Here is a 27,777-nt window from a genome sequence, read left to right as displayed (position 1 = left end):
GGAGGCAGAAACCGGTTTAAACCAGTTTGAAACTGGAATATTCCGGCGAAAACCCACCGAAAACCGGATTTTTCTTGAATTTTTTAACCCCCCAAAATCGAAAAAACGGAAAGGCTATAGCCTTAGGTTTTTTTCGAAAATCGGGTCAAAATTTACGATTTTCAAATCCGGTTTAAACCGGTTTGGAGGTTCGGCAGGAGGCAGAAACCGGTTTAAACCAGTTTGAAACTGGAATATTCCGGCGAAAACACACCGAAAACCGGATTTTTCTTGAATTTTTTGACCCCCCAAAATCGAAAAAACGGAAAGGCTATAGCCTTAGCGTTGTTTCGAAAATCGGGTCAAAATTTACGATTTTAAAATCCGGTTTAAACCGGTTTGGAGGTTCGGCAGGAGGCAGAAACCGGTTTAAACCGGTTTGAAACTGGAATATTCCGGCGAAAACACACCGAAAACCGGATTTTTCTTGAATATTTTGACCCCCCAAAATCGAAAAAACAGAAAGGCTACAGCCTTAGGGGTTTTTCGAAAATCGGGTCAAAATTTACGATTTTAAAATCCGGTTTAAACCGGTTTGGAGGTTCGCAGGAGGCAGAAACCGGTTGAAACCGGTTTGAAACTGGAATATTCCGGCGAAAACCCACCGAAAACCGGATTTTTCTTGAATTTTTTGACCCCCAAAATCGAAAAAACGGAAAGGCTATAGCCTTAGGGTTTTATCGAAAATCGGGTCAAAATTTACGATTTTAAAATCCGGTTTAAACCGGTTTGGAGGTTCGGCAGGAGGCAGAAACCGGTTTAAACCAGTTTGAAACTGGAATATTCCGGCGAAAACCCACCGAAACCCGGATTTTTCTTGAATTTTTTGACCCCCAAAATCGAAAAAACGGAAAGGCTATAGCCTTAGGTTTTTTCGAAAATCGGGTCAAAATTTTCGATTTTCAAATCCGGTTTAAACCGGTTTGGAGGTTCGGCAGGAGGCAGAAACCGGTTTAAACCAGTTTGAAACTGGAATATTCCGGCGAAAACACACCGAAACCCGGATTTTTCTTGAAGTTTTTGACCCCCCCAAAATCGAAACAACGGAAAGGCTATAAGCCTTAGGGTTTTTTCGAAAATCGGGTCAAAATTTACGATTTTCAAATCCGGTTTAAACCGGTTTAGAGGTTCGGCAGGAGGCAGAAACCGGTTTAAACCAGTTTGAAACTGGAATATTCCGGCGAAAACCCACCGAAAACCGGATTTTTCTTGAATTTTTTGACCCCCCCAAAATCGAAAAAACGGAAAGGCTATAAGCCTTAGGGTTTTATCGGAAATCGGGTCAAAATTTACGATTTTAAAATCCGGTTTAAACCGGTTTGGAGGTTCGGCAGGAGGCAGAAACCGGTTCAAACCGGTTTGAAACTGGAATATTCCGGCGAAAACCCACCGAAAACCGGATTTTTCTTGAATTTTTTGACCCCCCAAAATCGAAAAAACGGAAATAGCCTTAGGGTTTTTTCGAAAATCGGGTCAAAATTTTCGATTTTCAAATCCGGTTCAAACCGGTTTGGAGGTTCGGTAGGAGGCATAAACCGGTTTAAACCAGTTTGAAACTGGAATATTCCGGCGAAAACCCACCGAAAACCGGATTTTTCTTGAATTTTTTGACCTCCCAAAATCGAAAAACGGCGTTGTTTCGAAAATCGGGTCAAAATTTTCGATTTTCAAATCCGGTTTAAACCGGTTTGGAGGTTCGGCAGGAGGCAGAAACCGGTTAAAACCGGTTTGAAACTGGAATATTCCGGCGAAAACCCACCGAAAACCGGATTTTTCTTGAATTTTTTGACCCCCCAAAATCGAAAAAACGGAAATAGCCTTAGGGTTTTTTCGAAAATCGGGTCAAAATTTTCGATTTTCAAATCCGGTTCAAACCGGTTTGGAGGTTCGGTAGGAGGCAGAAAGCGGTTTAAAACTGGAATATTCCGGCGAAAACCCACCGAAAACCGGATTTTTCTTGAATTTTTTGACCCCCAAAATCGAAAAAACGGAAGGGCTATAGCAGGGGTGGGGAACCTTTTTGTTTATAAAGGCCACCAAACGGTTTATCAACATTGGTTTAGGCCGTATGGACTATTTCCCAGGCCAAGGACAGTGGTGTTCAAACTTTGTGACGTGCAGAATGGTCGTTTTGTTAATCCCTTGTAGAGTTGTAGCACTTTCGGCCAAGCTGAATAAAATTCCTTACTACATTTCAATCTTTACTACAAAATTCAGGATTTATTACAAATCGCTCGTTTAGAAATATCAATGATTTAAGAGCACCTTGTGACATCACAGACAAGTTTAAGATATTCGGTTATGCGCAAACAATTGATTGTAGAATCTTGGGTTCTTGGGAGTACTACGGCAATCGCCATGTAAACCACTATGGGACCGTTTGGCTCTAATTTGAAAACCGCTGCCCTAGAAGTAATCAAATAGTAATGTGGAATAAAGATCGAAAAATACGTTTCTGCATACTTTTCAGCGCCTGGTGCAGTCCGTAATATCAACATCCTAAAATGTAGTTTGACATCAAAGGCCGCAGCCTTAGGGTTTTTTGGAAAATCGGGTCAAAATTTGGGTCAAAGTTTGAAAGTGGAATATTCCGGAGAAAACCCACCCAAACCCGGATTTTTTTAAGTTTGGAATCTCTCTGAAGAAGCGATGGGACAACGCCACTGGGTGTGACAACGTGAATGGATACTAACCGATTACAAACGGAGTAAGGTAAACAACGGCCACCAAAAGGGAAACCCTACCCAACATCGTGAGAGTTATATGAACCTGGTGTATAAAAAAGAAATGATTTAAAGAACTTACAACAAAACAAACACTGCGACTGCGGACTCATTACTAATATCACACAACCAGGTGTTGTACAATGTGCACAACCACAGTTCATAGAAATGTTACAAACCTGCTTCGTCTGGTCATTGGATATAATGTGATTTGGTTTCTTATAGCAACCTGAAGCTCACCCGGTGATTTTCATTTTCCTGAACGCGACTTATCAATTTAATCACACTTTTTTTGCGCAAAATAAAAAGCAAGTGCGAGATGCTGTAAATTTAAGCGGGAATAAGAGAAATCTTGGACATATTTTGAAAAAATTAAATGTTATGGAGCTTCGACGCGGACACGGAGAAGTTGGCTCTGATTTTAATCGTCATGACTTAAACTTAACCAGCACAGGAAGGGGACATTATTACTCAAAGGGATATTACTTTCCACCATCAAACTTTCGGGTAAATATGTTGTATGTTAACCTTATTAAATCTTTGGCTTTGGAGTTTGTTATAATTGGTGTTCTGGCAAGAAAGGTTTTGTTGTAAATTTTGCTTATACTATGGTTCTGTTGGCCAGGACTTATGTTGTTTTTGTGATCAGATTTGCATTTTGTCTGTTACTTTCAAAACATTATTATTACATCCAATTGACGATCGCCAACTGCACAAGACAATCACCAACTGTAGAGTGTAGGCCAAATCATAATGTTGTTTACATGATCATATATCATTAAGATTAATTCCAAAAAATAATGGCCTAAATGTGAGCTGAAACTAAAATATGTGTATAGTGTAAAACTAAACTGATAGCAAAAAAGCTATTTTTTGTGAGAAAAACAAACTGAAACTTTTTCTTCTGGCACAGAGAACAATCAATGATCATTTGCCACCTCCCTTAACTGCTCAAGACAAAGTTACACCAAATGACCAAGTTATTAATCACTATGACACAACAAGTGGTACGCAGCACAACTACAAACACATAGGAGGTGTTTTGTCTCATCCAATGTATAAAAAGTCCCCTGGATCGTGGAAGGTTCATTATGTTAAAGATAACACAGAAAAGGTATAAGCCACATGAGATGTGTCATAACAAGTGCAATTATTATGTTTTTTTCTGTGTAAGAACAAAGGAATAAAATTATGCAAAGGTTTTCCGTCTTTAAGTTGTGATTAGAAATACTATGCATTAAATTTCGTTACTTGTGAAAGTGCTTTTGAGGGAGGAAAAGCATCGAAACAGACAAGTGGAAAAGCAACAAATACATGACACACATATGCTCATTGGAAAAAAAATGACTTAAAGAATTTGTTAACAGTCAATTAAAGTTGATTATGATAATAAATAGCACAGTAAAGGTATAACAGATTTGCAACCGGCAAATCAGCATAAATTTTGGTTGAATTGTTTTAGGTTGAATTAAAGTTTTATTAGTAAGTCTAGTGGCAGCGGATATGAAGAGAAAAGTACAGTGCTCAATGCCTTTTGAATGTATGAAAGTGTAAGACTTTTTAAAGCATCAAACAGTGAGGTAGTAAGAGTTATGACATCATAATAACAGCTTATGCAGTCACAAAAGGTTTAATTTTTCCCAATGAGACCCAGCAAAGGTTCAGGGAAGTCAAACAAATGTAAAGGAAAAGATGTTGACCAAACGGAGCAGTGACCCTCGTCATATGCAGGTGTAGTAAGCAATTATCAATTAGATTTTTTATTTTGTACAGTAACATATCAATTATCCCCATGTTTGATCAGTTATAAGAAGTATGATTCTGACAAAAATTGCTTAATTAGTATTTTGTTGTAATGAATTGAAAGTTTTTAGTTTGCCTGCAGTTGCCATAGTTCAGAATGATTATTTATTTCTCCAAGCGGGTTTCTGGATGTCTAGTTTTGTTAAAGCAATATTCTTTTTTGTGTGGAATCCTTATTACTTTTAAAAACCACAAAAAAGGAGTTATAGACATGAAAAATGCTAATTCTTTCAATGCTTTATAGTTGAAGGTCAGGGAATGGCGAACCCCTCTGACCATGGGATACCAGTCTTCCGAGATGAAAGCCAAGTACACTGGAAAACCAGGAATGACATTAGACACCAATTTGAAAGCTGGGCCACAGCCTTTTGTGTTATCTCAGCACCACAAGACTGGACCCTCTCAAAAAATTATTGCCAGCACTCAGAACAAAGCAATGTCTGCAAAGCCCTTCTTTGTACGTGACAAGGGCATTTTAAATTTAAATGATGTGTACCTCAGTTCATCACAAAAGGCCTACCGATCATTTAAAAGGTAAATGCAGCAATGGTATACCATAATGTAAAACCATAAAAAATGTTTCAAAAAATAATTGTTCTTTAATATTATAATTATAGCTCCATAATAGGGTATAGCTGTTTAGGTATGATCCTAGTTTAATTTATATGACCAATTGTGCCATCCAGTATTCTGCACTGCATAATGTTTTAACATTGTTAAACTATTTATGGCTTGGTACTTGTTCAGTGCAAATCTGTAGCTATGTGTTCTTTCATTAAGTAAAATTAACCCAACTCATTACCATAACACAAAGGGTAACAACATTTGGAAATCAAAACTAAGTAATATTTTGGGATAAATATGAGAAAATGCAACATTTTTTAAATAACATTATTCAAATAAAATCTTCAACAATGCACATATGTTTAACAGGGAAGAACTACTAGACTATCCCCAAAAGAATGCGTCCACATATTGGGAATGTGAGGAATATCCTAAAGCATGGGGCCATGGAGCAAAAGAAAATCCCCTGCCAAAAGATTCTGTTCCTCGGGAAAGGCCACCTTTGAGGGACCCAACCTGGTTCCCAAGTTCAACCAAGATCCCTAGACTACCAAAGCCAATGGTTCCCGTCCCTAACAAAGGTGATATTCATGTTTATGTTTCTTTTTAAGACCTCCTGGTCAGTAATTTTCCTGTCTTCTTAACTTATGGCTTATGTTGACTTGGTATTCTTCCACAGTGGCAAAGTTAAACAAGGATACTATTGATGACAAAAAAACAACATTTTAATGTAACAAAGTTATACAAAGCTGAGGGCTACAACTTTAAAATGTTAAGCATTGTTTTTTTAAACATCGAAGTCTTTCTGGTTTTGCAAATTAGGACACCTACTGTTAAGCCCCTTTGAGTTGAATTACAAAGCTGGGATTATTACAGTTAAGCTACTGTTTCTTTGATTTGCCATAGTCACACATTGTTTTATTTCCACAAACCAAAAATTTCACAAATGTATTCTATTTTCCATCCTTCTCACCATCTCAAATGTATGTGTACAAAATTCTACACCACCATGGTGTGTTTTTGTTTTCATGTGTTATGCAAACACTGTTGCCTAGCACCCATACAAAGATAATATTTATGTGTTTAGGTCTCACAACCTTGGTGACTGAATCCTATCAAAAGCCATCCGACGTCAAGGTCAAAGAGATTTTCTCATGTCCAATCGACACACCATGGGTTATAGCAAAGCCAGGACCTAAAGAGATTATGACTATTCCTAAAATGTACAAGACTGAGTACATGACCTATGGTGGTGGAAGGCCTGTGACTGTTACATGAACATATTGCTAATGAAAATAGTTAATTTGTTTGACTAATCAGTTTGTGACTAATGTGTAAAAATGAATAAAAAAGCTGCTCTAAAGTGCACAATTAGAATTGATCATGTAAAAAAACTGAAAGATGCTAATAGCATTTTTTAAATCATGTTTTCTAAACTATTACAGTACTGACGTTGTTAAAGTTTGGCGTCGTACATAATACAAACTGAGAAATTCAATGTCATTTTTCTTAACTAAGTATTACAAAAGTATTAATACAATGAAGCATTTTCTTTGAAGCTTCCTTTTTTAAAAATGGAGCTTTTATTCGCCAAAAAATGCAACGATAAAAGCTTTTCAAAAATAGCAATCAACACCAAAACTGTGTTTTTACACCAACAATAAATTTCGCACAAAACTCGAAAAAAAACATAAAACAGTAAAACTTAATCAGCTGTAAAAATAAAAATGGGCAGTGAGTTTATACAGGCAAGAAATGTCAACAAATTTTAATTACATCTACAACAGCATTTGCTGATTTCCACAGGTGCAGCAATACTTAAAATTTGACCAAAAACGTCCATATATTGTAAGTTTTATGCATGTTTTTGGGGTCTCACAAGTAGAAATCAAGGCACATAAAATTAAATAACTTTTTTGGCAGTTTCTTTCAAGTTATAGACCAACCCAATAATGTTTTACAAAGATTTATCCATTGTTGCCTTTTGTTTGGGTGGTTCAACATTGGACCAAAATGCTTTAGTGTATTTATAATATTACACAAACAATTTTTGCACATGAATAGAAATGTTCTATGGCCTCGGAGCAATTCGAAAATTTTCTAAAATCCGATTCACCATGCTTAAAAACTATGAAAATAGAATTGAAGTAAAAATAACAGGCTTAAAATCATATAAAATGTCAACAGTTACTGAAACATCTTTTCCTGAGACTTGATTTTTACTTGTGTGAAAGCCAGCTCTGCCTCAGAGGTGACGTTGGTATTTCGAATGTTATAACCATTGCCACTAGGCACTATGAAGTATGATCCTTTTCCTAACACTGACCATTTATCACACAGCAAGACTTCAACGGTACCTTTTATAAGGTGAAAGCACTGCAACACAAAGCAAAAATTAGTTTTCCACTTGATAGTACACTGTGTTCTATTTTAATCAGTGGTTTTCAACCTTTTTCATCCCATGACACATTTCAGCAACCAAATGTAACAATTTTTTTATAATCCCTACAATTTGCTCTCACACAAGAAGAAACGTCTAGACTTGCTGGTCGTAAGGTTTTCACACACAAATCGGTTCGGTTATACTACACTGACATGCTGGTATAAGTAATCATGCATTATCCATTTCTTAATGCATATTTTGATGTTTGCTTCCCCCACAGCGCACAGTGGCACTTGCATTGAATTATTTTCAGTATAGTAACATAATAAAACAATTGTTTTTTATTGTAATGGTCATAATATAACACAAAATAAGTTCAAATCCAATGGTTTAATTATTTTATCGCCATAAATGTATTTTATTGTTTCATCGAATGCAGTTTCAACACCCAGTAAAATGGAAAATGACACACACAGCCTGTGTGACACAGGGGCCGTGGCCCACTGGCTGAAAACCATTGTTTTTGATAATTCACAAGGGCTACACTAAGCCATTTACTACAATTACAACCAACATATACATTTATAACCCAAAGTAGATAGGCGCTAATGCCTTTTTCACACCTTTGAAGGCAGCAAAACTCACCAGCATATGATGCATGCAGCTTAATCCTTTTTGTTGGCCGGCAGGTATTTTTATGGTTCCCATAGCAACTGCTTTGTTGGAAAGTCCCTTTGTGTAGGTCAACTTGTCACCCTCCACTTGATCTTCGAATGTCGTCTCGGTGTCAGGTATGCTGATCAACTTGTTTGCCCCTGGAGTCAGTGATATATGCATTAAGTTGGAGCATAGGTCAAGGCAGGTTATACATTTACACTTAAATATTTAAAATTGTAATACAATTGGCATACTCTTGAAAATTCAAGGTAAAAAAAATATGGCAATTTAACTTTTTTCCAATTGATTAGTGTTTCCAGTTGTGTTGCTATTTCTCACCGCAGGAGAGATGTTTCTTGCCCAGGAGTGTGCAACCTGCGGCTCAAATGCGCCACGTTGATTAAAGGTTGTGCGGCCCGCAAAGACGCTTGGATTTCAAATGTACTGACAAACGAGTCCGATTATTATGTATTTTTGAGCAGATTAATGCACCTAGTGCTATTTTTCTGTGGCCTGGCAATATGTGGCTAGAATCAAATTCGAATTTTACTTTTAGTTAAGCATATTTGGTATGCAACAAAGTAAAATCGTCTTGTGTTATATAAAGGTGCGGCTCACAATCTAGTCTTGGCAATTGCATTTGGCCCCACAGTGAAAAAGGTTGCACACCCCTGTTCTAGCCTTGTCTTGTTATTAGTGGAATGATTCAGGATAACAACAATAGGCCTTGCCTACTGTCATCTAACATGCAGGTCAGTGAATTGAGTTAACTTAAGATATTTGATGCTTGCACAAACAAAACTCATTCTTATAGCTATCATGAGTATTAGAAACACTGGTGACTTTAAGTCCATATTCAACTCACCAACTTCAACAACATGTGTCTGGTCAACAAAGCTGTATGTTGTTGTGTTTAGTTCATTTCCAGTAGTAAGTTTTACTTTTTCCCTTTGACTGGTTTCCACTGTTAGGTTCTTTTCTACAAAACCAATCTTATTCTTAATGTTCAATAGTACAACTTTAACTTTTAAATTTTTGTGAATTTTGTGAACAATTAGCTCCAGCGAAATGAAATTCAGCACATAAAGCATGTCAAATTCTTTTCTATGAAAGGTTTATTTTGTCCATTAAGTCAAAAAAAGATTTGCAAATAATGTGACAAGAAAAAACACATGTTTTGTTGCAAAAATTCAAATTAGCTAATCCTACCAGTGACTTCATGCTCCTCTAATCTGTTGCTGTCAAGTGAATTTTGCAAATCGTTTTTCTTTTTCTTTCCCGTTTGAGATTTCCGCACTTTCTTGTTCTTTCGTGATTTTTGTGTATTTTCTAAACAAAAAGGTCACAAAAATTATTATCAATTCGCTTTTATAAGGAAACATTGTTTTGATTTCAGTTTCTGTCATATATTGCCAAGATGGCATTGGGTTTAGTACAGTCTTGTGGCCCAAATAGCTTTATGCTGAACTTATATATCATTCTGCTTCAAGGATCGATATTTGCTAGCTTGTAGTCCATTTAATAGCAAAAAATGATTTCAAACTAAAATGGCAACCTTAAAGAGCTTATACTTTACAACTCTGTGACCCTTCTTATAAGAATAACACATTCAGCTGTTTTTGTGCCAACTAAACAAAAAAACTACCCACCATCAGCATTGTTGTCTGGTTGTTGGTTGACTTTTGGCAGCCTGATGACAGGATCCATGTCTGAGGTGGGACTTGGAATGTTACCAGTTTCAATCACTGTATTTTCCATCGCTGTGTGGTTCATTTCCTCACTGCGGTTGTCCTCAGGTTCAGAATCAACTAAAACATTGACAAACAAAGCTACTAATTGCCTATTTCTTTACTTACACCACTTATTTACTATAATAGTAAGCAAAATGTAGACAAAAATTTAAGATACGATGCTTTATAAGGAACGATTTAGTAGCTTTACATTTATTGAAGAGAAAGTTTGTCTAATATGCAACATATTGCCACCAAACATAATTTCTGGAATGATTAGCGACAACAATGGTGTTGGACACACAGCAATGTTCAATTTGTGATGCAAAAATGATCACAGATATATATTTTGAAACCCACATTGTACCATTAATTACTTTTATTTATTTTTCTGGTCTTTTATTTTTCTTGCACCTTACAACCCAAAAAACATGTCATTCCCCCCTAAGTGTAATAAGAAATGCTGAGATAAAAATCGAAAAAAGAAAAAACAGGTAACTGTCAAATTCTTCCAAATCTTTCATAAATTTTAGACAATAAAACTCTTTTCACTGATTTAGCATGTTAAATTTAATTCCTTTATTTCCAGAAAAAAAATGTATGGTTCGGTTTCAAACACAGTATGAAATTACAAAGACATGGGTACAGTTTGCTAACCTGACATTTCCGAAAAGATGCTTGAGTTTTTAGTTCTTCTTGCTCTCATAGCTTTGAACTGTTTAGGATTTCGAGGGCGCTCTGATGACAAAAATAAATATCACAAAATCTGATCATCAAATATAAGGACATCTTAAGGACTGCTGCTTTGAAAGTTTCCTCTCAAATCTGGCTAATCCAGACCAGTTTGGATAAAAAAAATTGTATGGATTAGGTGAAGAGTCGGATTAACTAATGTTGATTAGGTAAACCTTTCATATTATTTTAGTGAATATTATACAATAAGTTATGGCCATTGTGCCATATTGTGTGAAGTTATAAACAACAAATTAAAGCTCTTTAAAATAAACCGTAAAACAGTGGTGGCCAAACTACGGCCCGCGGGCCGCATCCGGCCCCCAGTCCTGTTTCATCCGGCCCGCCAAACACCTTGCCTGTTTTTTTTTCCAAGCACCATATTTACCACTGTGAACAAGCAGTGCAACAGCGCTGGCTGCTAGTAGTAGCTTGTGGCAAGCATTGTTATTTTTAGAATTAATGCCCTTGAAAAATATTATTCTACTACAATAATATATATTTTAATAAAGATGGCAACCAGTTACGACAAATTTTATGTAAATCTCATTTAATCCGGCCCTCCAGTGGCAAGACAGATGCAAATTTGGCCCTCTGGTAAAAAAGTTTGGCCACCCCTGCCGTAAAAGGTTATATGTTTTTATAACATATGTACAGCTATGACTGCTTGCTCACTAATATCAGCTTACCTCGTCTTTCAGTAATCTTTTCTAAAATATTAACCTTGAGAGCTGTTACTCCAATGATATTCCCTGCTTCACTACAAACAAAGAAATTTGTAAAAACCTAAAATCGGGTGCAGAAAACTTGCATTTCCACTCACTCATATTCATAATCTTCACCAAGCCATCTGTGAAGAGGTTTTGTCCTGACTCTCGAACTTCTTCGTACACCAGGGGGCGCCTTTTCAGGTTTCACTACAATATAAAGTTTAGTACACTTTAATAAATGCCTACATTTCTTTGTTTTTACATGATTTGGTCATTGTTCACATGCTTCATTATTATCACTGCTCTTTAATTGTATGTGCTCAACAAAAATGTGCTAAACAGGTGACAAATAATAATGGACAAATGTTGAAAAAGGCAATAAACTTTATACGTTTTTGCATTTAGTAACTTTAGTCATAGCAACACACCGTTTTACTCAAATTCACAAATAATGTAAGGGTAAATTCACTTTCGAAGTTTTAAAAACATTCATTCTAAACTAAGTCATGTCTCATTTGTGTTGTGTGATTCCATAATCTGAGCACTGAGCTACATGCGAGATTTTTTGCTGTCTAACAGCAGCTAAGCCATAAAATAAATAACACTCACCAATCTCATTAGGAGCAACATCAAAGAATAAATCAACTGGCCTGTAATATAGAATGGCAAGAGTAAAATTAGTTTAAAAAACCCAGAGTAAAACCCAATAAAACATTCAAAAAATTACTTTATGATGGTTTTGTTGCGTCTTGATCTAACCCTTTTTGGTGATCTGCAAAAACAAATGGAGATATTTATTGGTGGTGCATCAGACTGTCAGTTGGTCATAACATTTAGAGTTAAAGTGTTTGGGTGATGATTCAGTTTTGCTCTTTCATTAAATTTGTATTCCAAACATGAACAACATTTTCTGCAGGTGTTTTTGTGTTTCGGGCATATTTTAAGAATGGATAAAAAAGAAACTTGTTTCTTACTTTAGGTTAAGTGTCAAACAAACAGACTCTTGTATTCAACTGAAAACTATGATAGTACACATCGTTTGTTACTAACACAAACTGGTTTTTATGACAAGTTCTTCAAAAATTGTGTTAATGTATTGTTACTAGAGATGCACCAAATTGGCTCAATTTGACATGAAAAACATTTTTTTTGACATGGAAACATTTTTTTATCAGGAAGACAGTGGTGTTACACAACAGAATAGTTGTGTTTAATTATCATTTTAGTTCTGTGACATTTAAGGTTGATTTGGCCATAGTTGCCAGTCTGCCAATAAATTATTGACTTTCTGTCTGGAGTAGGAAAAATGACATGTTTTTAAAAATCATAATAGTTGAAGTGATTTTAATTATAATGTAGTTTGAAAGATTGAAATGTACTTTATTAGGCAGATAAGACACATTATTATATTTGCAAAAAAATCTAATTCAGTCGAAAAAATTTCTGTATGTCACTAATTGTTACTACTGAAATAATTACACATAAATGTAACAAACAACATATTACATAAAACCAAACCAACCTCACAGACACATCTTTGGTTTTGTTTTTATCCTGTTCCTTTGTAAGGGAAGTTTTCTTTCTGCAAAATTTGACATCAAATTTATGTATTGCCTAAATTGACAAATTTAGTAACAATAAATTCAACACAGTTAAAAAAACACAACGAACCTATTACTTTCGTCTTTGTTTTTATTGCGTTTCTTTTCCATCGAAATATCCTTTCTGTAAGATACAACAACAAATCCAAATATTTGTATAAACTAGAAGAGTGGCTTTCTGATATACTTCCATTTTATATATTCTATATGATATTTACCAATTTACTATACACATCATTTGATCTACACATATGATTGTTTTTGTAAACAAAAACAAATGGGTCCCCACACGCGCGTTTGTGCAGATTTACAGTAAACAAATGTTGCGGTGATTTTTAGATTCTTAAGGACAAATTTTTAGAAAGCATTAACCCAACAAAAAAAAATTGTTCGTATTCTTTTTGCACTCTTATTGTCATATAATTACAAAAACATTAAAAAACGTAACAAATACTTTAATCTAATCTCTTGCTTTGACCCAGATATTGTCGTCCAAGGTCGGATTTTCAACACATTTTTTTTAGAAAGCTGTAACAGTTGTGTTACAGACACTTTAAATTAAAAAGCAATTTGCTACAAGTGTGTACATAACAAATTGTTTTTCATTTAACTTTGTTTCGCAAAACGAGTACCATTGACCTGTAGTAACCTCTCAGTGTGCACACGCCAAACGACTGTTTTACTTTTGACACCGTTTTCAATAGCATGCCGTCCTTGGTGTTCAACAATACTGTTAAGCCTAATTTATACATGAGTATTGACTCCTAAATTGATTGTCAAAAAAAACGCTACGTTATGACGAAAGAAAGGTCTGAACTATGTTTGTAATACCTACTAGTTGACCTTAAGTAACCCGTGATCATGCGGCGGCCAACCTGACAACGAGCATTTAAAAAAACATTTATTTGGCAAAAAAGTCAAGTTAACTTTTTCATCTTTACTTCGATTAACAAAGTTTTGCTTGACATATACAAAACCGAAGCACGGTTATTAGGTTTAAATCACGTCATAGGTGTAAAACCTTCGCCAAAACTAAAAACGTGAGTGATAACTTAATAAAATGACATAGCATTGCTGTGCACAACAGCTGATTTCTAATCACTGAAACGACGTCTCGTAAAACGTCTCTCCGACGTCAAGCTGAGCCCTCCCGCTATCGTAAACCAGTGAGTTACTTTCTTGGTACTTCTGCCTACAGTGTCTTTCTTGTCCAAACGAGCGTTAGACACATTTACGTTTCGGGGGCCTGTGGGTGAATCGCTGGGTCATTCGGGGTCAAACTTCTAGAGAATCAAGTTCAGATTAATATCTAACATGTGTCCAAATTTCAATAAATTTGAAGCACTTTTTCTTGACCAAACCAGCGTTACAAACCAGCGTTAAAAATTTTACGTTTCGGGGGCCTGTGGGTGAACCGCTGGGTAATTTGGGGTCAAACTTCAGGTGGACCAAGTTTGGATTAATATCTAACATATGTCCAAATTTCAAAAAATTTCAAGCACTTTTTCTTGACCAAACGGGTCTCACAAGCCAGCGTTAGACAGAAAAAAGAAAAAAAAATACGGACAAAAACAATATGTGTCCCCTTCAGGGAAGGGGACCCATAAAAAGACGAAAAAGCTAACAAACCTTGAAGATCTGTTACTCTTATTTTTGTTTTCATCATGTTCTGTTTTGGACAAATTTTTCTTTCTGGAAAAATTAACAATAAAATACCTTTCAAAAAATAAATAAATACCATTACCAAAGCTTGAAACCAACCAACCTCGGAGAATTATTTCTCTTGTTTTTTTCTTTACGTTGTTTCTTTACAAATGAAGTGTTCTTACTGTAAAAACAGAACACCGGCGTTACATATTTTTGCTATAAAAACTGTAAATAGGAGTTAAACAAAACAATTACTAACTTTAAAGATATATTACTCCTGCTTTTGTTCATGTCTGGTCCTTTATTAGTAAAAGTTTTCTTTCTGTAAATAAACAGTAAAATTTTGTATTTGCAGCAGTTCAAATCAGTAAGATCACCACTCCAAGGCACAATTAAACATAGTAATATCAGTAAGAAAAAAACTATTTTTCTGAGTAAAAAATAGAGAAAAAAACTAAAACAGATTTTAAGCATACTGTGTCCCTATGTTGGGTTGCCAGTCTTATGATTTAAGCCACTTAAAAAAACCAATGTATAAATTTTTTTTATCACTTACCGCCTGCTTGTTTTGGTGTTTGGTGATTTATCATGTTTTTCTTTGTCTGTTTTATCTTTTTCTTTTGCCTTTTTCGATCTAAAAACATTGTGTTCAGTAAAGCCTAAGTCAAAGTGGTTACCACAAATGTAGGAATGATACCTTCTACTGTTTCCCTTAGATAAGTTTGTTTCGTGGTTTTCTTCTGGTGTGAACATATCTGTAGCTGGTCTAGAGTACAAACATAAATAAAAATTGTAATTTAGCTTAAATGAAATTCTTCAGAGATTCTTAACGTGGAGGAAAGGGTAAAATTGACATGCTTTGAAAAAAGATTTTAGTCAGCAAAACTCCTTAAGTTATGTAGAATCAGTGTGTGAAAAAAAGTTGATTTCTAAATTTTTATCTTCCAAATACGCCAAATATGAAAGAATAACAAAAATAAATCTTTTAAACTGCAAACTAATCACACTTTTTGACTCAAAAATAGAAAAATTACACTAACCAATTTTTTAAGATATAATTTACCTTTCGTTGTCATAGTGATTTGTGTCAATCTCTCGATAATCAGTATAAGTGTCATTTGAAAAGTCACTGTCAGTTGAAATGTCTGAAACTGGGTTTAAATATTGTAACAACTAAAATCTATATTTTATGCCTTCACCATTGACCAAGATTTTTGCAAATATAGCAGCAACAATTGCCTGAAGATTATGTTTGGCTTCATACAGATGAACCCATAATTGCATGTAAAAAGCTTAGAAAATTGGTTTGCGATTTACCGCATTCATCTGTGTGCATATTATCTTTGCTATTGAATCTATTAAGTTTCTGTCTGCATACCTTCATCTTCCATTGCATGTGCAGGAGAAGGGGAATGTTGGGTGACAACTTTGTTTTTACGTCGCACATGTCTTGGTGTGGAAGCTGGAGGCCCCATGAAGTGGGACTTGTCATTTCGGTTGCTGAAATAATAACAAGTGTTAATGTAGAACTGGCATAGCAATGAAAAATTTCATAATTGATTAAAATGACTTTCAAGAAAATCTGACAAACGGTACAAAAATTGTTTGTGATTTTAAAGGGGTGCAGACAAGCAAAAAAAAGAATACTAGTATGAATTTTATAAATTTATTAATAACAAAAACCTTTTTGAGATAAATTATTTACATAGTCCAAATTGTACATTGAAACATTTTTGTGTACAACAAAATAAAGCAACCCACTGGTCAAACTTTGCAAAATTTCAAGTAAGTTTTTTGTAATTTCATAAATTGCATGCAATCACCTGTGATGCAAGTTCATGATGGATGACTGGTCAACAAGTGGGAAGGCAGCATGCTCATCGTGATCCATCTCATCATGGGATATAAGTTCAGGGGGAGATTTGGTCACATGTCCTAAAATACAGACAACTGAACAACTTTTTTGGATCATTAGCATTTTAGGTTAGGGTTGGCAAGCCGGTCAATTGACCGGTCAAATACGGTCAATTGACCGGTCAATTGACAGCACTTTATTTAACCGGTCAAATACTATTTTTAATTTTAAAAATCAAATGTGGTAAATTTTGTGGGACTTGTTTTTTGGTTGTTGGAAAGGGTAAATTATTTCTCATAGCCCCACAGTAGAAAAGTTAAAAGCATACTTTTGTATTAATAAGTGCTTTGAAAGTCAATATAGATGTGTTTTGGTCATGAGAAGTCAATGCCCAAAACAATTAGGAGATACTTTTCATCTGAAATTAACATCTGATTTATGTTAAGGCAAACTTTGCACGGTTTACAATGCAATTAAAACACATGGATCACTTCTAGCACAGCTTTATCTTAATAAAAATGGAGTGTAATATGTCCATGGGGGAAAGTTAGTTCATTAGTATTTACTTGGGCATTTTTGCAAATGTTGCGCATTTTGACTGACTGATAAAAAATCTAAGTAATTTAAAGCATCTGTGTAAACTTGTAGGTCTACAGTATGTTTTTCTATAATTAATCCAAAAACTGTTTGTAGCTATATATTTGGCTTATAATTGTCCTAAATAGATTTTTGTGGATTAATTACAGGTCAGTACTTTTAGGATAAATAATGTATGCACATATCAAGCTTTTGTATATATATTCCTTGTTTGTCATGAATGGAAATGTGACAACAACACAACAGCATAAATTATGACTTTAAGCAAGATCAGCGAGTTTTGCAGTTAAATCTCAGTTAAAAGATAGACTTCAATATGTATGTAGAATATTATGAGAATCCGGTTTACAAATGTGATTACTGAAAAAATAAATACAGACACACAGGTGGGGCTATCAATGAAATGAAGCATGCAATGCAGTCGGAAAAGTCTGTAATATAATATAAACTGAACATTTCCCATTTCACAAACAAATTTACATGAGTTGAAACCTTTATTTCCATTACTTATGGTTTATAAGGAAAGATTTAACTTCCAACTTTTAAAAATTGCAATTTTATAATGTGAATAGTATTTGACCGATATTTGACCAATTTGACAAGTATTTGACCGGTCAATTGACCAGATATTATTTGACCGGTCAAATGCCCAACCCTATTTTAGGTAGTAATCAAAATTACAAAACTTGCAATTATTTTCACTAGAAAGAACAGTGAATACATATGCAATCAATTGAAAGAAAAACTAAACAATTTTGTCGCAGGCAAACGACTACATTGTCAGGGATGTCTTAAAAGTATGACACATATACTATACATACTGTTTCCAAACAAAGTCCTCTGTTTAATAAGGCCAGATGCAACCAGATTGTTGTTGTTTACAGTCGGTTCTTTGAATGGATTGAACTTGGATGATGGAGTGACTAAATTGCACAAAAAATGTTATTTAATTTGTAATGTCATCACCATGAAGCAAAATTTGTGAATTGTCCGCTTTAATGCATAAAAAAGTTACCAGCAGGCGCTTTTGTTTGGCTACCAATACACATTTTGTGCTACGGCTAGAAAGTCAGAGACAAAGTTTGGACCATTATGTTACATAAGTTTTAGGTTTAAAGTCCACAATACTAAGAGTTGACAGTTTTTTATCCGACCTGACCCTTAAAACATAATTATTTTTCAGTTGTATTTCTCAGAGATTTGAATCAAAGTATGGCAGGCCTATTAAAGTCGACATACAGAAATGTCACCAAGCAAGGTACAAACTAGAAAAATCTAGTCTGCAGTGGGATTTGAACCCACGACAGGGGCCTTTACAGGACTTGCACTCTACCAACTGAGCTACACAGGCTCATCAGGGAGCCCATCAAATGTCAAATCCCAAACACCATTGCCTGCCTTATATGCTGCACATATCAGCTTCACATTAGGGCAGTGGTTCCCAAACTGTGGGCAATGGCCCAGTACTAGGCTACCAAGACATTTTCAATGGGCCAAAGAGTCATTTGAACAGATTCTACTGTTTTGTTATACTGTAGATATTATGCGCTTTGTTTTAAAAAACGTAATTTTAGCAAAGAATTCTGAATCTTGTAAAAATCTTGTTCAGGATCATTTATCTCGTTAAAAATAAATTGCTAGAAACCATTTCGCCTGTTTTCAAATTATTATTTTTTTGTGCCCAAATTTACAGCAAATGGTGGGCCACGAATCGCTATTAAATAGACATTTGGGCCACAGACCAAAAAAGTTTGGGAACCCCTGCACTAGGGGATTGTTTAGGCTTTATATTCTTAAGCTACTTTGGCTATGTTTTCTAAATTATTCACACTCTAAATCAGAGTAACAACTTAAAACAGAGGTTTTTACAGTCAGAGCTTACACCTTCTGACTGTAAAAACCTGTTGCACCAAAAGGCAAAAAAGGTGTGTTGTATAAAACTCACCAACTTTAGAAGTATCAGGAGGACTTCCCTTTGATTTAGTTTTCCTTTTTGAGGTAGCTGAAGATTTTTATGTTTAAAGGTTTACAGTAATGCTGCATATACTTTTACCATTGAGAATTAATCACACAAATGTACCTTTCTCCACTTTAGACTTGGTAGTGTTTCGTGCATCAGGCTTGCCCAAATATAGGCGACTTGTAGCAACGCCGCTTGGCTCTGTGCTTGTCTACATAAAAGTATTTTATACCAGTAAGGTGGCTTTTCTATATATTTCCATTTTGATATATTCTATATCCTGTTTACCTATTTAAAATACACACCATTTGACATACTATGATAATTTTTGCAAGCAATAATGAATGGGTCCAAACACATGTGTGTTGTGCGAACTGGTTGCAGTCAAAATAGTGTGATTATACTTGGATTTTTGAGAGCAAATTAGTAGAAAACATCAACCCAAACTTAAAAAGGCTTTGTTTTGTGCGTAAATTTGAGTTAGTTTGAAGCATCCTTTCTTGAACAAACCCCTTTTTTGTGGAACAAAGTGTTAGACAGAAATACAGACAAAAATGCCTTTAGGAAGGGAACCCATAATTAGGTCTTAAGTTACCAGATGTTTTCTCCCTCAATGCAGCTAACAAATGTAAAGATGAATGTGGTTCAATGCACATTTTGTTTAACTACAAAGAAGATTTCAGAATCCAAGGCTATCATTTGTTAAATGAAAAAGACAAGGCAATATCACCTGGATTGTGGTGGTTCATTGCATGTATAAGTTATGTGTTTAGAGTAATCCATAAAACACCAATTACTTACAGTAGACAGCCAGTTGTGGAGACTCATTGAATTCTCCTTATTGCCTAAACCAGCAGAATCTACAGCAGTTTTTTCATCACTTCTACTCCTAAGACGTGGCCTTTTTTCAGGCGAAACACCAGTCTGCTCTTCGCCTGCTACATTTTCGGCTTCAGCAAGTCGCTTGTTTCCCTTTTTACTGGTCCTTCTTCCTTTCTGAATTCTTTTCTGCTTAGTCATTTTAATTGGTTCATCCTCCTTTAAAACAGCTTGGTTTTCTATTGCACTGTTAGTATTGCTGGATAAATCTTGGTTTGTTCGAGCATTACTGTTTTCTATTGTTTTATTGGTGTCATTATTATCATCATCTTTGTCAGATATCTGTCTTTGTTTTCTGTTTTTTCGGTTCGAAGCCTTTTGGAGCCATGACATTGGCTTTTCAGAATGGTCGGAATTGTCGTCAGTGTCTTGCAACAATGAAACTTTGTTCTTTTTCTTGTTTCTGCTCTTTCGCTTAATTGTGGTCGACATTGAATCATCCAACACTTCAGCAAGAGTCGATTTTCTGTTTACAAGGGAACTGTAAAATATAATTGACAATATTTTTTGTCAGTCACTGCAAATAAGGAAAATATAAATACCTTGTTAGTGAATAAGCTATTAACAAAACAGCCAAAGACCTTGAATTTACAAAATGCTTTTGAGCACAGGAATGGTGTCAACTAATTAATTTATTTTCTCCCAATCAGCAATGTTTTCAAGTTACCCTTTTCAAACAATTAAGACTTTTTGGTGGGTAATGCTATAGTAAAATGAATTGTCTCTGACATGAAGTAGGTATTTTACTCAATAGGGCAGTGGTTCCCGACCAGGGGGGAATTTGTGTCAATATATTAATCTCTTACCGGTTGTCTGTGCTATGTGTTATTGCTGCATTTGCCATATATGCGGGAATTAGATTCTGTAGGGGGAATCAGATTTGAATATCGACTAAAAGGGTGCACAGGACAAAAAAGGTTGGGAACCACTGCGAATAGGGTAAGTTCATAAAGGTAACAAACCCAAGTTTTTGAATGGCGTCTTTCTCTTTTGGAGTCATCGGTTCAACAGTGTACCGTTCCACTTCCTCAATACCAGCCGGAGAAACATGATCCAGTAACTGTTTCAAAATGAAGTCATTTATTGCGCAAAATAGAATTTTCACACTAAAATCAAGCTACTACCAGATACTACATGTAAAGAGTAAAAAAAGACTGTACAAAAAAATCTTTCTTTACATATTTATACACACTTACATACCTGAGGAGACTTTTCATGTGGCAGTGATGTCGAAACTGGTGATGACAAACTCCTGTACAAAATGTAATAATAAATACAAGCTTCTGTTTGTACATGTGCACATCAAAATGTAAGAACATTTTTTGAAAATGTACTAGTGCCAAAATGTACAACTCAAAGTAGGGATGAACCAAGCCGAAACTTGAGTACTCGGCACCAAGCATTGCTATTTTTGAAGCTCCTAGGGCAAGCAGTTGTACAAACCCGATTATTAAATTTGCTTATTCATGCCTATTTCTAGAAACTAGTGTTTGAAAGGGTATCCAAGAAAAAAAAATGACTGTTTGAATGCGTCAGATGTTGGAATAGCTCGTATTTCTGGGGTCAGAAACCTAAGAAAGCTACAAAACTAGCTGGAATTGGGAATGTTTGTGATGTCACAATGCACTGAGCATGCTCGGCCAAGCACCAAGCATTAACTTGAGATGCTCGGTGCTCGAACAAACAGAACATTTGTAGTTTTGGCACTTCCCTACCTCAAAGTGTTTGAAATGTTAGGTTTTAACGTTTTTTTGTCTTTAAAACTTGAAAAGAATCATTGAACCAAATCAGGCTGGAAGGACATTTTTTGCTTTAAATTTGTGTTCGTAAATGATTCAGTTTTAGCCAAACCCAAACAATTTTTTTGGCTGAAAGGGAATCTTTGTGAAAATGAGTGATTCAACCAAACAAATTTGGTAAACCGATTATTTAGTACATTTTCACAATTAACCAAAATTGTGCCAACAATAAATAATGGCTTTTTCATCAAAATGTTTTACCGGCTGTCATTTGGAGGTAATGTTTTGTCAGGGATTTTCTTTCTTCTGCTTGGTTTCTTTTTGTCATGATTTGTAAAGGTCTTTTGTGACACAACTGATGTCTCGTTGGCTTGATCTTGTGTGGTGGTGGTGTCAGTATCTTTAGGGTTTCGAGTCTTTTTTCTCTTTAACAAAGGTGATTTCTTTTTGCCTGCAACTCTAAAAAAGGTTGAAAAAGTCACAACTTGAGTGTTTCTAAATTGAACTTTTTGTGTTGAAACAAATAATTTTATTTTTTTCATAAATTTTGTGGTTTATTGTGTTTCAATTTCATTCTCTCAAAACAATGGATTTAAATAAATTAGTTCACTTTTTTAAAGTGATCTGGACCATTGAAAAGAAATTTGTGGTTTTGAGTAAGTGATATTTAAGAGTCTTTTTGTGATTTTATTTTTCATGAGAAACATAAATTTATTATGTGGAGAAAATTTTTCACACTGCTAAGATTATTACAACATTGATGGCATGCCAGTCTTTAGTGCTCTAGATGTCAAGTTATTACATGTTCTTTAAAAAAGTTATGAAAACATACAGATGGCTGCGAATTCTTGCACTTTCTGCTTCAGAGATCGATTCAACGACAAATTGATCATCCATAAAATCATCAACGTCGCTCTCATCTGGTTTCGATAGGGTACTTTTAACCTTGCCAAGAAATACATCAATTTAAACTAAATCAAACAATATTTATAACAATACATTAACATTATTTTTTTATATTTTCTTTAACACCTAAAAGCAATCACCACAGTTTCCAATTTAAAATGAATTATTTAAGAATTAAAACCCTATTTCCAAACAAATATAGAAAAATAAAAGCTTATGTCCTAAAATATAAGCTAACATCAATTTCATGCAAAACAACATACATCAGATGATAGGTGATTGTTATTGTTGATTGATTCTTCATCCATTTGGGCAGTTCTGTGTTGCAAAAATAAAGCATGTGGTGAAACTCAAATCACAGAACCACACCTAGTTTCAGATGAAATTTAAATTATTACATAATTGTTGCCTGGTATTATACCTGTCACTCTTGTTGGTCCCGTTTTGTGATGCAGACCTATTTTCAACCATTGTATTGGTGATATTGGATGATTTCTGGGTGGAATTTTCCAAGGCAATTTCATCAACCAGATTTGTTTTTTGCTTTGTATTTCTGTAAAAGAAACTAACAAATGTCATGTAAAATTGCATTAAGTGTTTGTTTACCAAGAAATTAATCAGTTTGTTGGGCTTGACAAGCTACTCCACACACACCCATTCCTGATGCACACAACAACAAGTTATGAGGCAATAGATTTGTATTGTTTAGCGAAGTCAGCACTAATGATTTGGTTGGTCCTTGGTCGTAACATTTTGGCTGAATATCCCATTTGGCCCTTGCTACAATAGTGTTGGTCCACTAAACTTTTCGAGTGCTAAAAAAATGCTTACTACTTGTTTTGTTCAGCCAATGCAATGTTAAGTTTTGTTTTGCTGTGTCAAAAATGAGTTTAGCTCAATCAACAACACAAGATTCAGTTGAAAACACCCCTTAGAAAAAGGATTTTAGATTGTGCCTAATTAGGCCAAAATTATTTGAACTTTTGACTGAATATTCCGTTTTCACCCGCATCTTTTGAGACAGGTTTGATACATCACTAGTCAGCACCCAAATACTTGGTTCTTTGCATCTCAAGCTTACAAACTAATATATATATATATATACCAAACTCTCAGGTATTTATATTTTATAGTCAAACACTCAGATTCTGAAGCAACATCATTAAACACTATCTCCTCATTATTTTTTTAACATATCTGTATGGAAATGTCAAAAAGTTTTCACCATTTACAATTTATCAGTTTAGAATAATAGAGTGGTTCCCAACCTTTTTAATTTTCATCACACTATGTAAACTACATTATTGTTCGTGGGATATCTGTAGTATGAAAACACAATAATCTGCAATATTTATGTGGTGTCCAAAAATATTACATTTCGTCACATTTGTGGTTTTTGTTTACATTTTTTGTCGTAAGCAGCAATTGCTTCAGTACTGTATTGTTCTATAACAGTCGTATCAGCAACAAAACCTATGCTATTTTTTTGTTTAAACATTGCTCATACAAGGCCACTGTTGTATGCCATACACATAGTACTAATAGTAGTGATGGGACAAGTATCCGGTACTAGGTACTTGGTATCGAATGATTTCAGTGGTATCTCTACTCGAAAATATTTCGCCTCATTTTTCGATACCAACGTTCGACACCTAAGTCCGCTTTACACTATAAGTAGCTTGTTGCCAATATTTGCTTCAGTCAGCACAAAATTGGAAAAAGTTCCACCATGTTACAGCTTTTTTGCTTTTGTAGAAAGATCACATTTTTCTAAATGCTTCTGCATGTGTGCGTGTGTGTATGTACCCCGGGCATGGCAGATAAATTAGCTTGTGATATACAACTAAGTTCAACACTATATTTAAGTACTCGGCACTCATACTCCGTATTGATACTCGCTTCAAAATCTGGTATCGTCCCATCACTAACTAATAGAAAATAAAAACTAGCTACTACCTAGCCCATTTATACAATGTGATTCGCGCTTATTAACTTACCTGGTTTTATTCTGAGGTTTAGTTTTCTTTCTGGATGAACTTCTTGGAACAGATTTTGCTGTTTTATCGATGGTCTTGTCAACCATGTCCTGCAAATTCAACAGAAAATCAGGAATATTAAAATAATGGGTAGTATGTTTGTTGGAAAAGCTCACAGAAATCCTAATTAACAATCAAGATTCACCTTTTCCTGGTCTACTGTGCTTTCGCCATTTAGACTGGTTCCATTGAGGATGTGGTTCTGTGAAATCTGCAAACATGTCAGGTTGTCAAAGGGTGGTGCAATAAAACCACCACCAACAACATATATATACATACACAATATAATGCATATCTAAACCATTATATAACTTGCAGTCTTTTATATTTGTGTTACGTTGACACTAGAGACAACATGCATATCCGGAAAACACCAAATACCTGTTTACTATCATTAAGATGTGATTTTGTTTTCTGTCTTGGTACAGTTCCAGTGTTTGTGAAAAGCCTAAAATAAATCACAAACAAATGTTCTTTGTATATTCTCAGAAATTGTCTTCATTTAGACACAATATACACACACCCCACTCTGCACAAAATGTCCATGTTACCTCTTTTTAAGAACTTTAGTTTTTACAAGTGGGGATGCAATAGTTTGACTGTCTCCTATACTGTTGACCAGGTTGGTAGTAAAGCTTCCATCTTGGGTGCCTTCCAAAGCAAGGGGTAAAGTGGGAGAAGAAGCATTAGCTGCAACATCTAAAATGAAAAAAAAACATTGGTATACTTTTTTCATTGGATTGGTATTTGAGAAAATTCATTGATTGATTCTGTACCTACGCAAAGTTTTGCAAAATAAGAAAACAGACTTAGTTAGTAAGGTTGAACTGTCTTTTGTGTAAAACAGAAACTTTTTTGTAAAATGTGCACTGCCATTACAATACAATGTCATATTTGGCACATATTTTATTTGTTTTTCACCGTTGGTACTTAAACAATGAGCACATTATATTGAAGCTGTGTTTAAGTTTTATTTGAAAGATGCGTTAACATTATTGCAGATTTTTTTCTAATACATGTAATATGTAAATATTTACCCAAAAAACATAGAAGACATGCAACCAAACAACATTACTACCTATCGATTTTGCGTTTAACACAATACTACACATCTTACGCGGAGTGCTTTCTGTGCTTGGCAAAAAATCAGGTTCGGGCAATGCTGCTGGTTCTGGCAGTTTCTGCACAAGAATAAAATTTATCACATACAAATAGCATAAAGGCACATCATGTCAACTTATGTATATTGAACTTATACATACCGATGGCTGATTTGCAGCAATTGGTGTATCCAAGTCCTCATTATCACTTGAATCTGAAAGCAAAAGTGAACGTAGCAAATAAGTTTGCAGCAGTTGTACATGTACACATACATTCATCTCAACAGTTGTATGCTTGTTGCTGCTTACACAGCAATACTTAACATGCACAGATTGATATCACTTTCAAAACGGCATACAAGAGTAAGACAACACAGTTTTAATTGAACCCACCTGAGCTTGGAAACAGTTCATCTAAGTTTGTGGTAAATGGTACCAACTTTCCAGTTCGTCTGTGGAAATTCAAATATTTAATAAATCAGGTTTGTTCAATTAAGTTTAAGTTTTCATAAGTTTCATTTCTGTACATTTATTTCTGTAACATAGGTTGCACCAACATTAAAGTTTTCTTTAACATAGGTTTTAAATCATTGTAGTTGCAATGCCCGATATTACCTTGATGTTTGCAGCCAATTTAAACTAATTCTAACCACCCTACATTCTTCAACTTCCTAAAGTTTATGACACAAAAATTTTTGTCTTCCTTAGTTTTGGGTATGTACGAATTGTACCTGAGTGAATTTTGGCAAATTTGTTTTATGATCAGTGCTTGCCAACAGCCAGTCTGCAGAACATGGCAGTTCCCGACGAGATCTCGTGCGTGCAGGACCTATATGTCCCGCGTGCGCGCATGCACGGCCCATAAATTCGCGTGCAAAACCAATTTCTGCAGGCGCAAAGTATGCGATAGAGTTTAAGACAGGACACTTAATGCCTTTGATGCAAAATTTCAGAGTGCAGAGCCGAAAATTCGGCACGCCAAATTTTTTTTCAAAACTAAATCGCGCGTGCAGTTGCCATACTCCGCAGACTGGGCCAACAGTGTGATGCAATTTTTAAATGCAATATAACAGTAAGATGTGTCTTTTACTATTTTAAGAAATATTACACAGAATGCAATCATATCTTATGAATTTCAAAACAATACCACTTCTAACTCTTACTTTCCAATTTCTGGGTTGTTCAAATGATTAATCCAGTTTTGTAGTTTTAATCTTCCTTCTGCAGTTTCCTGGCACTTGCTAACCTGAAATTAAAATGGCATAATATGACTAATTTAAACATTAAACAGCAAAAAACAAATTTGGTAAGCAAATAATTTAAACAGTAATATAGGTTTGCAGTCGTTTTAGTTGTTTATATAATACAGCAGGAATAACTGGTTGTGCAACCTTATAAGCTACAATTCTTTAGACTAAAAAAGTTTGTTAATTGCAATTTAAAAAGCAAGTTCTGCAAAGAAATAGAAGCAACGCAAAACTACTATACACCCAAACATTCTGCACAAGCACAACTCACCATAAGTTGCAGATCTTGGCGACCTTTTTCTAAATCCATTGCTTCTTATTATAGTTGAAAGCAAAACTAATTAGTTGTTTACAAATTCATTCCTGTCAGTGCAAACATGCAGTTGCAACTTGCAATTCCAATTCAAAAATGTCCATTGGAGTGCGTCGCGAGAATAACATCATTGTGACAGAACTTTCACACTGCTTCATGTAACGATGTAAATAGTCTGTGGTCATTCAAATATTTCTGGGGTGTCGTTTTGCGCGTATGATATGAATTACATTTTAATTTACACTCCATTTAGAATAGCACTTCTGGCCTAATATATGTAGCATCACATTTCGCTTTCAAAAGACAAGCTTTATTTGACAAATGTAAAATAAAATGTTACCGTAAGTATGGCCTGTGCAGGTTTTTTTTAAATTTTTATTTTATTTTAAGCTTGCAACAGTAAAAAACAACCCCCTTTCATTCGATTTACCTTGGGGGACTGATTATCGAAAGTTCCTTAACAGCTAACGCTCGTGTAGTCTGATCGGCAGCGAACCTTTTCTTTTACATTTATTTACGTTCAACCACACGTAGCCAAAACAACAAAAACAACAAT

The 27,777-nt window shown here is 35.0% G+C and overlaps 2 protein-coding genes across 3 annotated transcripts; one reads left to right on the top strand and one right to left on the bottom strand.

Annotated features, from left to right (window-relative positions):
• The first annotated feature begins 2,979 nt into the window (after nucleotides 1-2,979).
• Nucleotides 2,980-6,493, top strand: LOC145213424 (stabilizer of axonemal microtubules 3-like). Of its 2 annotated transcripts, XM_080081687.1 has the most exons (5): nucleotides 2,981-3,269; nucleotides 3,676-3,876; nucleotides 4,810-5,099; nucleotides 5,499-5,710; nucleotides 6,217-6,493. In XM_080081687.1, the coding sequence occupies exons 1-5, from the start codon at nucleotides 3,144-3,146 to the stop codon at nucleotides 6,405-6,407; spliced, it is 1,020 nt and encodes a 339-aa protein (XP_079937813.1). In that variant the 5' UTR covers nucleotides 2,981-3,143; the 3' UTR covers nucleotides 6,408-6,493. The 2 variants fall into 2 exon arrangements, with proteins under 2 accessions (XP_079937814.1, XP_079937813.1); XM_080081688.1 differs by lacking the exon at nucleotides 3,676-3,876 and having other exon boundaries at nucleotides 2,980-3,269.
• A 183-nt stretch (nucleotides 6,494-6,676) lies between these two features.
• Nucleotides 6,677-27,375, bottom strand: LOC145213423 (uncharacterized). Its single transcript, XM_080081685.1, has 39 exons — nucleotides 27,180-27,375; nucleotides 26,825-26,907; nucleotides 26,055-26,113; nucleotides 25,824-25,876; nucleotides 25,679-25,742; nucleotides 25,113-25,260; nucleotides 24,943-25,009; nucleotides 24,707-24,772; nucleotides 24,523-24,611; nucleotides 22,947-23,078; nucleotides 22,789-22,843; nucleotides 22,452-22,564; nucleotides 21,881-22,078; nucleotides 21,081-21,132; nucleotides 20,843-20,940; nucleotides 19,803-20,361; nucleotides 19,122-19,212; nucleotides 18,987-19,043; nucleotides 17,863-17,964; nucleotides 16,413-16,524; nucleotides 15,968-16,089; nucleotides 15,653-15,740; nucleotides 15,287-15,355; nucleotides 15,146-15,223; nucleotides 14,849-14,911; nucleotides 14,708-14,770; nucleotides 14,572-14,634; nucleotides 13,013-13,066; nucleotides 12,864-12,923; nucleotides 12,069-12,113; nucleotides 11,951-11,991; nucleotides 11,455-11,548; nucleotides 11,321-11,391; nucleotides 10,557-10,637; nucleotides 9,819-9,977; nucleotides 9,379-9,498; nucleotides 9,035-9,148; nucleotides 8,158-8,327; nucleotides 6,677-7,505 (listed from the first exon to the last, which is right to left on the bottom strand). The coding sequence occupies exons 1-39, from the start codon at nucleotides 27,216-27,218 to the stop codon at nucleotides 7,317-7,319; spliced, it is 3,981 nt and encodes a 1,326-aa protein (XP_079937811.1). The 5' UTR covers nucleotides 27,219-27,375; the 3' UTR covers nucleotides 6,677-7,316.
• Nucleotides 27,376-27,777: the final 402 nt, after the last annotated feature.

This window comes from Phallusia mammillata, chromosome 2, assembly GCF_965637545.1.
Source record: "Phallusia mammillata chromosome 2, kaPhaMamm4.hap1.1, whole genome shotgun sequence".
In the NCBI taxonomy this organism is placed as follows: Eukaryota; Metazoa; Chordata; class Ascidiacea; order Phlebobranchia; family Ascidiidae; genus Phallusia; species Phallusia mammillata.
The sequence above is the reverse complement of the archived record's forward strand: the minus strand, read 5'-3'. Positions and strand labels throughout refer to the sequence as shown.

Bases quoted from the DNA above. Each gene is read 5' to 3' on its own strand.
- LOC145213424 (XM_080081687.1), top strand. From the start codon at position 3,144: ATGGAGCTTCGACGCGGACACGGAGAAGTTGGCTCTGATTTTAATCGT. The intron at 3,270-3,675 runs GTAAATATGTTG...CTTCTGGCACAG, and splicing joins TTCCACCATCAAACTTTCGG to AGAACAATCAATGATCATTT. The intron at 3,877-4,809 runs GTATAAGCCACA...AATGCTTTATAG, and splicing joins TTAAAGATAACACAGAAAAG to TTGAAGGTCAGGGAATGGCG.
- LOC145213423 (XM_080081685.1), bottom strand. From the start codon at position 27,218: ATGGATTTAGAAAAAGGTCGCCAAGATCTGCAACTTATG. The intron at 25,261-25,678 runs GTAAGATGTGTA...TTTTCATTTTAG, and splicing joins AAGCACAGAAAGCACTCCGC to ATGTTGCAGCTAATGCTTCT. The intron at 9,499-9,818 runs GTGGGTAGTTTT...CTTTTTGTTTAG, and splicing joins ACCAGACAACAATGCTGATG to AAAATACACAAAAATCACGA.